At 38.8% G+C, this 14,428-nt stretch overlaps 1 protein-coding gene across 1 annotated transcript; it reads left to right on the top strand.

The window, feature by feature from the left end:
• Positions 1–10,677: 10,677 nt before the first annotated feature.
• LOC120276315 (probable leucine-rich repeat receptor-like protein kinase At5g49770) lies at positions 10,678–13,864 on the top strand. Its single transcript, XM_039283036.1, has 15 exons — positions 10,678–10,762; positions 10,900–10,983; positions 11,067–11,190; positions 11,301–11,372; positions 11,451–11,525; positions 11,614–11,685; positions 11,787–11,948; positions 12,038–12,112; positions 12,186–12,257; positions 12,345–12,416; positions 12,506–12,574; positions 12,660–12,734; positions 13,094–13,165; positions 13,246–13,377; positions 13,452–13,864. The coding sequence occupies exons 1-15, from the start codon at positions 10,744–10,746 to the stop codon at positions 13,525–13,527; spliced, it is 1,251 nt and encodes a 416-aa protein (XP_039138970.1). The 5' UTR covers positions 10,678–10,743; the 3' UTR covers positions 13,528–13,864.
• Positions 13,865–14,428: the final 564 nt, after the last annotated feature.

Genomic DNA, 14,428 nt, shown 5'->3' on the forward strand with positions numbered 1-14,428 from the left:
CAGTTACGGTTGCTGCCAATGTTCGATCGGGGAGTATGAGTCGGCGCCGGCTGCCGGTCGGTCGACTCTTTGAATTCGCCAAGGACCATCGCGATGGATTTGTTATCATAAAAACCCCAAGGCGAAGTTTCATCAAAAACGCACGAGTGGATCGAGATGACATCGGAGCGCGCTCTTTCCCGCTGCCAGACGCCGCCGCGCGCCGCCGGGCCGCCGCCCGTGGCCGACGGCGCTGCCCCGGGGCAGCGCCCATCGCTTACATCACATGAAACCCCCATGAAGTTTCACGGATTTTGATGATCGTAGCCAACGCTTGATCGGGGAGTATGCGCCGTGCCGGACGGGCCGGTTTGGCCGACTTTTGAACTCGCATGACCATCGTCGATGGATTTGTCATCATAAAACCCTGCGGTGAAGTCTCATCAAAACGCACGAGGCCATTGGGAGATTACCGGAGTTGGTCGCCACCGTGGCGGCTGCGCCGCCCGCGCTACCGCCGCCCGCCCCGCCGTAACGCGGGCGCAGCCGAGCGGCCCGGTAGCCCTCAGAGCCCTCAGTGCGGGTTGCCTGGGGGATGTTTTGCCAGGTGTTACAGGGGAAGGCAATCATGGCGGCATGCGCCACAAGGTCATGCGCGCTGCTGTGTTGCCACGCCGCCGCCGCAAGCCACGCCGCGACTGCGACGCACCACTGGCCAGCGGTGGGCTGGCCACCGCCGCAGTGGTCGCGGGCCGGCCACCACCGCCGGCCACCCCCGCCGCCGCCGGTAAGCCACCGCCGGCCGGACTCGGGCGTAGCTCCGCCGGACCTCGGCTGGAAGCCTCCCAAGAAGCCTCCGCATGAAGCTCCGGACGCGTCTCCAACGGGCCCAGAAAACTTGCTGCCGCCCATCGCTGGCGCAGAAAACTTGCCCGGCCAGCCCATCGCCCAGAAAACTCTGCTGCTCGCCCATCGCCCAGAAACTTCTGCCCTGCCACGCCCAATGGCCCGTAAAAACTCGCGGCACGCACAATGGCCCGTACCTGCGCCGCCCATTGGCCTAGAAAACTTGCCCGGCGCCACATTGCGCCCAGGCCTGCCCCGCGCGCAAGACAATGGCCCGTGAAAACTTGCTCAAGACGCCCAATGGCCCAGAAAATTGCTCCACAACAATGGGCTCAAAACTGCCCTGCCACACAATGGCCTTAAATCCCAAGGTTCTCACGCTACCAATGGCCTGTAAAAACGCAAGGCTCTTGCCAGCATAATGCCCGTAGTCCCGCCCCTACAAGACACACAATGGCTCAAAACTTGCCCTCACAAGGCACAATGGCTCCAGGGTCGCGTTCTGCCGCACAATGGCCCGCAGTAACCTGCTCATACCAATGGCTCAAAACCTGCCCCTGCCGCCTAATGGCCCGTAAAACCCGCCACCAATGGCCCAAACCCGCCCGCCGCCCAACGGCCTTCCTAAAACCCGCCTCCTGCCAATGCACCCGTAAACCCGGTTCCTGCCACAAGCACAACGCCCGCAACCTGCCTCGCCGCCACTAACGGCCTTAAAATCATTCCTACTGTCAAGGTGGTCGGGTTTGGCACCACATCTCGAAATGGGGTTAAGTGGCCTTTCTAGTGCGATCTCAGCGCCTCTGATGCTCCTTGGCTGCTATGGGCCGGACAGTCATGGTGTATAGTAAGGGAGGACACCCTCCCCAACGGATGTAGGTGCGGCGAAGCTCGCTTACGCCGCCGGTGGTGCAATGGGTCATTTTTTTCGCGGGACCGCAGACCGTGACGCGAAGGACCCATATAAATTTAAGAAGCAGCAACATGAGCAGGTGATCGACTCGACGATCGCAGGGTGCCGCCTCAAGACGGGCGCCGGGCGTCACGGGCCGGGTCTCGTCGACGGCGGCGTCTCCGTCCGCGCCCTCACCATCGCTTGTTATCACATGAAACCCCCAAAGTTTCAATGGATTTGGATGATCGTGAAATAACGTGCTGATCGGGAGTATGAGTCGCCGTCGGACGGCCGGGTCGGTCGACTTTGGAATCCGCCGACCATCGCCGCGATGGATTTGTCATCACACCCTGGCGCGGTTTCATCAAAAACGCACGAAAGTGATCGCGGAGATGACACGTAGCGCCGCCTCTTCCCGCCGGTGACGCCGCGCCGGCGCTGGCCGGGCCGTCCGTCGGCGCGACGCGCCCTGTCTCACGTCTTGCTGCGCCCCATCGCATGCATCACATGCAAAACTCGCGCGCGTTTCACTGGATTTTGGATGATCAGTGCCGCTTGATCGGGAGTATGCGCCGGCCGCCGACGGCGGTCGCGCGCGACTTGGGAATCTCGGCCATGGACCATCAAGCGATGGATTTGTCATCACAAAACCCAGGGTGAAGTCACTCAAAACGCACGAGTGGGATTGGGAGATTACCGAGTTGGCGCCATCGCAGGCGCGCACCGCGCCGCCATCGCCGCCGTACCCGCCCGCTTTAACGCAGGCGCAGCGGAGCTGCCCGTAGTGCGCGTCCGTGAGGATCTCTTCAGTCTCCCCGCTGCCCTTGGGGATAAGCTGCAGAGCCATACAGGGGAAGGCAATTTCTTTTCATGGGCGGCGCTGCTCACGCGCGGGCTGGTCACCAAGGCTGCAACACGCCGCACGGGCGCTACCCGGGCCACGGCAGGGCGGGTGGGTCACACGCCGCAGCGGCCGGGCACGCTGCCACCACCGCTGGCCACCGCCGGCTGCCACCACGGCCGACTCCGGGCGAGTCGGGAGCTCCCGCCGACTGGCGTAGCCCGGCCGGACTGGGAGCTCCCAAGAAGCCTCCGGCGAAGCCCGACGCGTTTCAATGGCCTAGAAAACTTGATCTTCTTACTTTATCATCCACATCATATTAAGTAAAAATTGTAAGATACAAAAGGTTAAGTAAGTAAATAACTACAACTGGAAAGAAAAAAAGACTAAATAAACCAGCTATACAAGTCTCAGAGTGACAAAGACTAAAAACTTAAGACCATCTTTCTTGAAAGTTTTCATCAACCAATAAGGCAGTTCCATTCCCTTGTGAAACAGTGATAACCTAGGAGAGTATCCATCATTATTAGTAATTTTATGATCAAAGCCAAGAACCAGATGGAGATTAAGGGCAAAATTTAGTATAGAACTTAAGCTTTGAGAAACTGAGATGAACAAGTAAGCGGATAGAGGATCCCCTTGCCTAATACCCCTAAAAGCTTGAATTTTCATATAGGGTTTCCCATTAATAAGTAGAGAACAATTAACGAAACTAATACAAGCCTTAATCCAGGAAATCTAAATAGCGGAAACTTTCATATTAGCTAAAGTTGCAAAAATCGCATTCCATATGAAAGTATCATAAGTCTTTTCATTATTAACCTTCATAATTATCCTAAGTGGTCTCTCCAATCCTTTTCTAGAGAATGGACAACCTCCTAGACAACAATGATGTTGTCCATAGGGTATAACTAGCAATGAAATCTCTTTGTTCCCTGTTAACCAATTTAGGAATAACTTGTTTAAGTATATTGGCTACCAACTTAGCAACAACCTTATATCACATATTATAGAAGGAAATAGGTCTATAGTCATTCACAACTGTAAACTTATCGCATTTTGGAATCAAGGCCACGAAAGTGTATTCTCAAGAATTGGGCACAGAGTGGGTGGTGAGGAAACACATAATAGCTTAAAAAAAAAAATCTCACCTATATCATGCCAGAAAGCCCTATAGAACTCCACATTAAAACCATAAGGATTAGGACTCTTACCAAAAGGAATGGACTAAAGAATATATGAACTTCAGCTCTAGTCACTTCCCTAATAAGAAGATCCTCCTCACTTTCAGAGATGGAATTAAAATCATTAGAGAGAGCATGCAATAGGTCAAAGAAAGATAGCCATCTGGATTCATTCCATAAATTGGAATAAAAATTACAAAAAACACTTTCAATGTCCTTACAATCAGAAAACACTCTCCCAAAAGTATTAGTAATGAAAAAAAACATATTATTATGTTTACAGGTGGCAACACTTTTATGAAAAAAGAATTGGTGCTGAGATCTTTATTTTGAACCCACAAAAGCCTGGATCTTAGAGCCCACCAAATGGAATTTGGTAGAGCAGAACATTATACTTATTGTATAGGGCTCTAATACAGCATTAATCACAAAGGCCACCACCGTTCAATTTAGTGCTTTCTAGGACTTGAATCGTATTCTCAATATGTCTAATCTCCACATCTAAAGAGTGTAAACTGCTAGACCTCCAAGAGAAAAGATTATGTCTTAATTTTTACCAAAGAGATGACAAAAGGCATGCATAGGAGAAGATTTAGAAGTGAAAGCCCAAGTGTTACTCGTAATTTGTGGCATTCGAGGTATTCAAGCCAAAAGCTCTCAAATATGAAGATTCTCCTGATATTATGCATATGAGGCAAAACAGTAAGTAAAAGAGGGGAATGATTATAAGCAAGCCTGGCTAGATGATTAACTTCATAAGATTTGAAATTAATCTTCCAACTTGAGATAGCCAAGAAACTATCTAGGCGAGCCTATCTCCTAGCTATACCATTCTGCCATTACACCAAGTATAATTGAAATTAAAATCTAACAAAGCATTTTTTAGCTATAAAATCAACAGAGAACTTAGTCTCGGGGCCATAATAATTAAAATTACCTCCTCTATGCTCACTACGGGAAGTAATAGAATTAAATCTCCCACGGCATGACAAGGTAAAGTTAAAAAAACAACACTAGAAAGCTTGATCCAAAGCCTTCTATGAGCCTTAATAGTCAGTCCATTATAAACAACCGATAAGATTCTAATATTAGGAAGGGTTGATAAAATAATTAAATGCAATGCTCTCCTAGTTAGGCCAATGTGGTCAACAAAACCCACTAAACTGCGCTAAAGGGAGATAATTCCTCCTAACATCCCTTCAGCTGGGTTGCTGCTTAGTCCCATTCAGTCTTAAGATGAAAGCAAAAACCTATGAATCCTTTCCTTATTAGCCTAGTTTCAACCAAGCAAATAATACTAGGTGAGTGAGTCTTCATGAACTCTTTAAACTACTTATAAGCATCTTGATTTGGGAGGCTTCTATATTTCTAACACAAAATCTTAGAAGACATTAAATAAGAGGACAAACAAGAAAAAGCATTGAGATATTGAACTAAAATTTCTCTTGCCATCTAAAATTATATTCACCATAAATTTCAATTTGGAGATATCAAGGAAAATCTTGACATATTAAACTAAAAATGGACAATATATGTATATATATATATATATAGATATATATATATATAATATCTAAATAATTAAAATTATGTTATAATTGTTGATTTGTAGTCTTACTCCTACAAAACTTGGATGATATATACTAAATTATCATTATTATTTTTTTTTTGAAAAATCAACTAATTTATCATTAAACTTAGATTATTTCTTTGGCAAAATTATTAACCTCTCCAACCTAGTGCTACTTCAACTTCAATTCTAAATTGTGTTAGGGGTTGCCTTCTACTCACGTATTTAGAAGTCCCAATCTCAAGAAGACGCCCCAAACATAAAGATTGGACGAAATTAACCTCGATGGTCAGAGTCAAACTATCTTCTGGGAAAGCCATCTATCTCTCCCTCGGGGGTCATCCCACTCTTCTAAACTCAGTCCTTTCCTCTATTCCCACTTATTGGATGTCTATTTTCAAATTACCATCTTGGGTAATTAAGGAGATAGATAAAATCCGCAGATATTTTCTTTGGAAAGGACTGGATCTGGGTTCAAAAGGTTTATTCTTGGTTGCTTGGGATAGATTATGCCGTCCACGTAGGATGGGTGGATGGGGCATTCTTAGCCTTCATACCTTTGATAATGCTCTGCTAGCTAAATGATGGTGGAAAATCTTTACTGGGCAACAAGGGTGTTGTTCTAAAATTATTCACCTAAATTACCTCAGTAGAGGGCCTCCAGAGCCACTTTTCCATTCCCCGCCTCGAAACAAATCTTTTTTTCTGGGTAGGCATCACCCTGATTCTACCCGCTTTTAGAGTTTATACCTCAAAAACAATTCAAAATGGTACTTCTACCTTCTTTTGGTGTGACAACTGGCTAGATGGTGGAGCTCTTAAAGATATGTGGCTTGACCTCTTTAATGATTGTTTAGCACCCTAGACTACTATCAGGCAACTTCTTCTAAATATCTCTAATCGAGTGTCTTTCTTTCGTGATGTCTCCTCTAAAGCTCTTCTATCCCTCTTGCAATCCCTTCCAGATTGTTCTTCTTCTCAGGATGATACATGCATTTGGACTTTAGAAAGAAAAAGCTCCTTTTTGGCTCAATCGTTCTACATATTCCTAATAGATGGTGGAACACGAACTCTACTCTATCCCACCTGTTGGAAAGTGGATTGCCCAAGCAAAGTTACACTATTCTGTTGGCTTGCTAATGAAATAAAAAATCTGACTCTTTCCGATCTAGCAAAGAAAGGTTGCAACTTCCGAAATGCGATAAATACTTGTGTTATGTGTTTTTAAAATTCAAAAATAGTTGACCATCTCCTATTACATTGTGATTTTGCTAATCGCATTTGTGCTTTTTTATGCTTAATCTCAACTTTCACTCGCTTCCAAATTTTCTTGAAAAGGTTTGGACCACCTGGATTCTGTCCATAAATGTGCGCCAATGCACCTTCTCGGATCTCTTTTCTAAAGCAAATTTGTGGAATATTTGGCTCAAAAGAAACAATCATATTTTCAATCACATCTACCTTTCAACATCCATGATTTTGTTTAAAATCTCTCATATGCTTCTTGCTTGGGTTTCTACAGCTAGAGACTCGACTCGATAAATCTCCAATGATTCAATTTTGTCCATCAAGCACTCTCTCGCTTTCCTGAGCGCCGAATCAGCTGATCTCACCAGTAGTTGGGCCCTTGCTCAGTCCCAAGAGTGAGCCTTCTTTGCTCGACTGAGACGACCTTTATTGCCTCTTGGTGGACTTCGTCTTCTTAGTCGCTGAGACGACCATTGGTGATACACTCCTATTAACTTCTTCGTCTTTGTTGTTTTGTGGTTTTGGTTTTTTTCCATTTTTTTTCTTTGTTTTTAGTTTGCTTGTGTTTTTTGTTCACTGTTCGTTGTTCCTGTTTTTCTAATAAATTTGTGATTTATCTATTTTATTTAAAAAAAATTATTAACAGCTTTGCAAATTATTTTAAATAATAATAGATTAAACATGGACTTAAAATATACATAACTATTAAATATATTCTAATAGATAATAAATAGTTCATCATTTAATAATGGCCTATTACTCTCACTAAAAAGATTTAAAGTTTTTGTCCAATTGTTATATTCCAACCTCTGTTTTACTTAACATGTATGTAGCAAAATTAAAAAATAAGTTGATCATTCAATAAAATAACCGACTCATACAACTTAAGTTTAAATTACTTTTAAGTTTTAATTCATTATTTCATTTGTACCATGCCACGCCCGAACCCGGCTCGCTAGACCCAGTGCGACGACAAACGGCCGCATACCTACAAGGCCGAGACCCAGTAGGCGTGCAAGGCCTCGAAACACGATTCTCAAAGCGGTGAGCTATTAAACTCTTGATAATAAAAGTATCCACATATTATGAGCTTGACAGCCCAGTAAGTATGAGCTTGACAGCCCAGTAAGTATCCGCTAAACATATCGGGATAATAAAAGTTTCAAAATTTCAAAAGTCAAACAAAATATAATAAAATACAAGTTTATCATAATCAAATTCAGAAGTCCAGTTTTTTTTTTAATAAAACATAACTAATCAAAAAGTCAAGAATATATGTCACACAAATAACTATTGCCAAAACAAAATGTCAGAGATCATATGTTTACCCTCAATGACCCGAGCCAGAATATCAGAGGTCATATGTTTACCCTCGGTGACCCGAGCCATAATTATCAGAGGCCATTATTCTTCACAGACGGAAAGCGGCGGGAAACTATAGTTTCTATTTCACAGGTACATGTCGGCACGATCAATATTTAACCCCCAATGACAAGGTTATTGCAAAGTTAGTTGGGGACTACAAGTTCCTATGTCAAAATATGTTATGTCCAAACATTTATCAAAACAGAATATAGAGATTCAATGACCCCGTTTTTAGATAGAAAATAATTCCAATTCATTTCCAAATCTAAATACTTAAATATGAATTGCAAATAATAGATAAATAAGTAATTCAGAATATAAATAGAAATAATCAGTATTTTTCTTAAAAATTTCAGAAGTTCATAAAACAAGAATTTTTGAGTATATACATATAGTAGGATTTATATGTGATATACTTATCTATCTAATGACCAGATTTTGAAATTACACCAATCGAGTTTTCTCATAAAGTCCTATATTTGGGAATAACACATCAGAATTACAAACTAAACAAATTCTAAAATTCACATGAATGCAAATATATTCGAAGCTACAAAAGTCGAGACTAATAACTAATTCCCCTTAAGATTGAAATCAGCATAGCTTTGCGAATTCTAATCCAAATCAGAAATTTTAAACTTCTGAAAAAACTAGACATCTACATCTATAACATAACCAAATCTCACAAAGATTTGAGAACTTCAAAATTTAAGCGATCACTTTTAAAAATCATAATTATGCAAACCAACAATTACAGACGTGCCTCTTCCAAATAAAATATCTCACAACATATAACTTCAAATAAGATCAAACTTTCAAGCATATAATTAACTCAAAATGGAACAACTTTCTTATTAAACATGAGTCCTGATTCAACCTCTAAGATCATCAAATTCTTAAATCAATCTTCATGCTTTCTGCAGAAATGCCATTGAGCACACTTATAGAAATCTGATCATATCTCACAATTTACAGCGGTTAAAATTCTAAACTTTGCCAGAGGCAAAGATACAATCATCTTCTACAGCTTTTTTATATAAGTCTAAATCTAAATCAAACTCTACAATCATGAAATAAATTAATAAATCTCAAGGGCTTCAAAGAAAAGCTGTCCATGTCAACTAAGTTTAAAGTTTATAATTTACAGGATTCTGCTCCAAAAATTCTAAAATTTCGTAAGTCCTTAGCTAACGTCAAACTCTACAAGTTTTTTTATTATATTCTCTTCCAAATTATGCCTTTAAGACCCCTAAAATCAAAGAGGGATTTTTGCAATTATCAAAAACGAAATCTGTAACCTATCAAATTAATCTCAAACTCCTCAAACAAGAAGCTAACCTTACCCATCCATCACTAATATCCAACATTAACAGATCAAGATTTATAAAAACAATAATAATAATTCTATAATGTTTTTCAAAGATCCGAGGAAGAGGGTTCTTACCTCATCAATAACAGTGAATCAACCAAACCTGTGACGGCGAGATCCTTCTCTTTTTCTCTTCCCGGCACCACACGTAATTATGGAAAAATGCTATATCTAACTTTTCTTAAACGATAAAACTAAGATATAAACAGACGAAGGGGTGCGTAGGGTTTTATAAAAAAAAATAACTGAAATATAAAATAAATAAATAAATAAAATGTAACATGGAATTTAATATTAGAATATAAAAAAAATTGGTGAGGCCCACATACCGTACGAGTTGTTTTCAACATTCAAAAGCAGGCTTGGTACATGGGCAACTATCTTTTATTTATGGAAATTAATGTGTTTAAAAACAAAAATCCAATTAAATATACAATTATTTAAAATTACAAGAGATAAACCAAAACATTTTAAAAAATAAATCCTATATTCTAAACTTTTATAATCTCAAGATCGATGTTTGTCTCACAAAAAATAGCTTTTGAAGTGAGATCTGGATTTTCAGAGAGTCCTGCCTACACTTCTTCAAAATTTATTACAAAGTTGGACTTTCATTCAATTTAATTAAAGTTAATTAATAGTTTTCTGTCACACCTAAAATAAATTTAAACAATGTCTATAATGTCTATATCACCTCTTAAAATATATATATATATATAGATATACATCGAAGTGTATTATTTATAAAAAAATATTCAGGTAAATATAACTTTATATATATATATATATATGCAATTTTTCTAAAATAAATGATTAAACCTAATGTTACCTTAATCACATCATCCGCCAAGATGGTTTTTTATTTTTAAAATCTTCTCACAAAATCATGAAAGATTCTTTCATAAAAATATCAAAATTAGTAATGAAAAATATAATGGGAGATGTTGTTTTGAAGTCATCTATTTTCTATTGATTTTCATATTTATCATGCCCAAACTATTAGCTTGAATAGTAGCTTTCATCCCCTTGGAGATGCTTGATCTTAAAAGGATATCTACGATTTCACTTATCATAGTTTTTCTTTCATCCACACATTAATAATTAGATCATTATACATAATACTTTATAGAAAAAATGCTCATAAGGAGTCCAATTGAAACCAATAATATTGTCACAATTTTTTTCAAAAAATGAATGAACATGCGAGACAGAGACCAAGTCAACTTGTGTTAACAAGAGGCCTACGAATGTATCAAATAAAAAAGTACAAAAAGAAACTGAACAAGGCCTGCCAAATGGTCCATGCAAACAACCATCACAGAACTTGAAAAACATAAAATAATGGCAATGGTAGAGCAACTCATCCCTGTTTTTACATAATAAAGCTTTGTTTGCTCCACTGTTTCTTGTTTCTGAGAGCAATCCAAGGCATGAGTGACATGCCCAATGTCAGTTGATAAACAAGGTTTTTAGCTTGTGTGCTTATATTATCAAATGATACACTCTTGAATCCCTCGGACTCATGCTGACTTTCATGCTTAATAACTGTGAAGATTACTTGTTTTAGCAGTTCAACTGTTAATTACTACCGTAATCGTGCAGTGATGACTAGAAAAGAACTTTTCTTGTTGCTGTTATGCTTTGAAGCTCTAAGAGTTGGTTTTAGTGAAACAGATCAACAAGATGGTAAGCTCTCTGACTCATGAAGTTTATTAAATTTTTATGTTCATAATTGATTGCGATTAACTGAGTGTTTTACTGTTTTGCAGTCAATGCTCTTAGATCCCTGATGAATCAGTGGCAAAACACGCCACCAACCTGGGGCCAGTCAGATGATCCTTGTGGTACACCATGGGAAGGAGTCGTTTGCAAGAATTCAAGAGTGATTGCACTGTGTGCCTTCCTCTTCATCTTCTCCAGTTTTTTAGTCACTTGATGTTGAAAAATTTTCTGATGTTGAAAAATTTTCTGCTGTTTTTATCTGAATGTTTTCATCACCTCAGGAGACTATCAACCATGGGCATAAAAGGTACACTGAGTGATGATTTGAGCCAACTATCTGAATTGCAATCTCTGTAAGTCCAAATTAAAACTCAAGTCTTCGAGAGCACAATTAAGTATATAAATAAATTAATGAAGCATATTTTCTGCAGGGATCTGTCATTTAACAATGATCTAATTGGTACTCTTACCCCAAATATTGGCAAGTTGAAGAAACTAACCACATTGTGAGTTCAAATTGAATGGGTTAATATGTTTCGCTTAAGTGAAACTTTTGAGCATTCCTCATCAAACTCATTGGTAAAAATTTTACAGGATACTGTCTGGTTGCGGTTTCACTGGTAAAATTCCACAGGAATTAGGCACTTTACCACACCTCTCATTTTTGTAAGTTTCATGTGATCATATTATGATTTTAAAGACCTCAAACACATGATTTAAAACATGTAACTTATTGCATTTTTCTGGTCTGCAAATGATGTTCTCAGGGCTTTGAGCTCAAACAAGTTCACCGGTGCTATACCTGCTTCTTTAGGTAGTCTTTCAAATCTCTACTGGTTGGACTTAGCTGACAATCAGTTTAGTGGGCAACTGCCTGTCTCATCAGGAACATCTCCTGGCCTGGACCTCCTTACCAACACAAAGCACTTGTAAGTACTTTGAATTTGTTTCATGGTAATCCTTCAGAAGATGATATTGACTAGTTCTATAATTCTTCTTTTTATTGTGCTATCTGCAGTCATTTCAATAAGAACAGGTTGTCAGGGACCATTCCGGCAAGCCTTTTTAACTCAAATATGAAACTGATACACTTGTAAGTCGATACTGGTCCAATGTCTTGCTTTCATGTTATTTCTTATCTGATTATTATGATTCGATTTGGGCAGAATTCTTGATGGAAATAATTTCAGTGGTAGCATACCATTAACTATAGGATTGGTTCAAACACTTGAGGTTCTGTAAGTGTTTGTGATCCATCTTCTTGCATTGAAAATTTCAGTAAAAAGAGATTGATTCATGACATTATAATGTATATTCTTAAACAGTCGGCTTGGTAAGAATCGTTTTAATGGAACAGTTCCCTCTAGCATTAGCAATCTCACAAGCCTCAATGAACTGTAAGCAATCACTACCAAATCAAAAGATTAACATATTTTTTATTTTACTTGTTCCCAAACTTTTTTTTTATTTTTACTTGTTTCTTCAGGGACTTGGCAAACAATAACCTAACTGGGGCTATGCCTGATCTCACTGGAATGAACAAGCTCGTCTATGTGTAAGAAATCATATTGATATAGTTTGTGTTCACTTCTTTTATCACTACTCATGATTTGATCGACAACGTACTTAAATGGTGATAGAGATTTGAGCAACAACACATTCATTCCTTCGGAAGCTCCAGAGTGGTTCTCAACAATACAGTCTCTCGTCACTCTGTATGTTTTCTAAACATTTTCTTTAATGAGGTTCCAAGGTTGCTTGAAATTCGGTCTTTTTATTTTGTTGTTGTGCTTTTAAAATGTTCAATATGATCCATATAGTTTGTATTACTTTTTTCCACTCTAAACATGATGTGGTTAACATTTCAAACTTTACAGGGTGTCAGCATCTCATAAGTTATGCTATAAACTAAATGTTCTAGTTTATAAAACAAAATCTAAGATGCTAATATGGCAAAACATGATCGATTTGGTGGACCAATTGCTATCTACTTCAATTGAATGTTTATGCTTATTAATTACCCATTGTTAGGAATACTCATTCAAGACATTCTTCTTGTTGAAAATTCATTCAGAGTGATATCATCTGGAGGACTAAGAGGAGTAGTGCCGAGAAAGCTCTTCAGCTTTCCTCAACTTCAACAAGTGTAAGTTTCTTGATCAAAAGCAATTCTAATTGAAGGCACGACGAATACCAATTGTTATAAGTCTTTATTTATTTGATCAGGATTCTTGAAAATAATGCATTCAATGGAACACTTGAAATTACCAACATCAGTCCTCAATTACAAACTGTTGATTTCCAAAACAATGAGATCACATCAGTCATTTTGAATTCAAACTACAATGGCACACTGATGTAAGTAATAATGATGCATTCGCTCGTATTCTTTTGGTATTGGATTCGTCTCTTATAAATTTGTCATCTTGCAGACTTGTGGGGAACCCTGTGTGTAGTACAAATATTACAGTCTTCTGCCAGCTTCAAAAGCAGCAATTATCACCCTAATCCAAGATCTGGTAGCATCTTCTTGATGTTTACCTTTTTATATTAACTTTGCTATTGATTTCTTAAATTATAAGTGAATTTTTAGCATTCAACACTGCGATACATATATTTGCGACATATAAATGTGTCACAGATTTGCGACACAAATTGCAACCATTTGTGGCTAAAAAACAAAAACGTTACAGATTTAACCAAATTGCATCGCAAAAAAATGACCATCCAAGAATGCTGTCAATTTTGTCGCAAAAGTTTTTGCATCTACTATGTAATGGTTTCCGACACAGATTGCAACACATTATTTGCAACAATCTATTGACGTCACAAACTTTGTCGCAAATGTTGGCACCTAACATGCAATTGGTTTGCAACACAAATTGTGACACATTATTTACAACAATTTGTTGGCGTTGCAAACTGTGTCGCAAAATTTGAATCGCCTGGTTGAACTTATTATCAATTTTTATATCATTAATTATTTCTTATTATTAATTATTTTTTCCAATGTGATCTTGAATGCCATGTTCCTTTTAAAAAGATTAAAAAGAACATGTTTTGCATGAATTATAACCAAGTCGAGAAATACTTGAAAATTAAAAAAAATCACCACATATTTGCATATGCATCCTTTTCAAATTTCAATTATATAATTTACTTTATTTGTATTTTATTGTATTTTTCGGTCGAGACTCTATATAAAATTTAATTTTTAAAAAATTAAAAAGGTTATATTGGATAGATATTGTATCATAAATTCCATTTTAATAAGGGTATTTCTCAAATCTCTATTCCAAAAAAAATATTTAAATAATAATAATAATTTAATTTTTTTATCAAAAAAGGGATCATTAGTGTATATATGGCACATAAGCAAATAGAAATTTATTTTTAAAAACTATAAAAA

The sequence above is a fragment of the Dioscorea cayenensis genome, chromosome 14 (genome assembly GCF_009730915.1).
Source record: "Dioscorea cayenensis subsp. rotundata cultivar TDr96_F1 chromosome 14, TDr96_F1_v2_PseudoChromosome.rev07_lg8_w22 25.fasta, whole genome shotgun sequence".
Lineage (NCBI taxonomy): Eukaryota > Viridiplantae > Streptophyta > Magnoliopsida > Dioscoreales > Dioscoreaceae > Dioscorea > Dioscorea cayenensis.

What these genes read in the sequence shown, in the direction of transcription:
- LOC120276315 (XM_039283036.1), top strand. An exon ending in AATATGAAACTGATACACTT is followed by an intron (nt 12,113 to 12,185) that starts GTAAGTCGATAC and finishes CGATTTGGGCAG; the next exon opens with AATTCTTGATGGAAATAATT. An exon ending in TTTCCTCAACTTCAACAAGT is followed by an intron (nt 13,166 to 13,245) that starts GTAAGTTTCTTG and finishes TTATTTGATCAG; the next exon opens with GATTCTTGAAAATAATGCAT.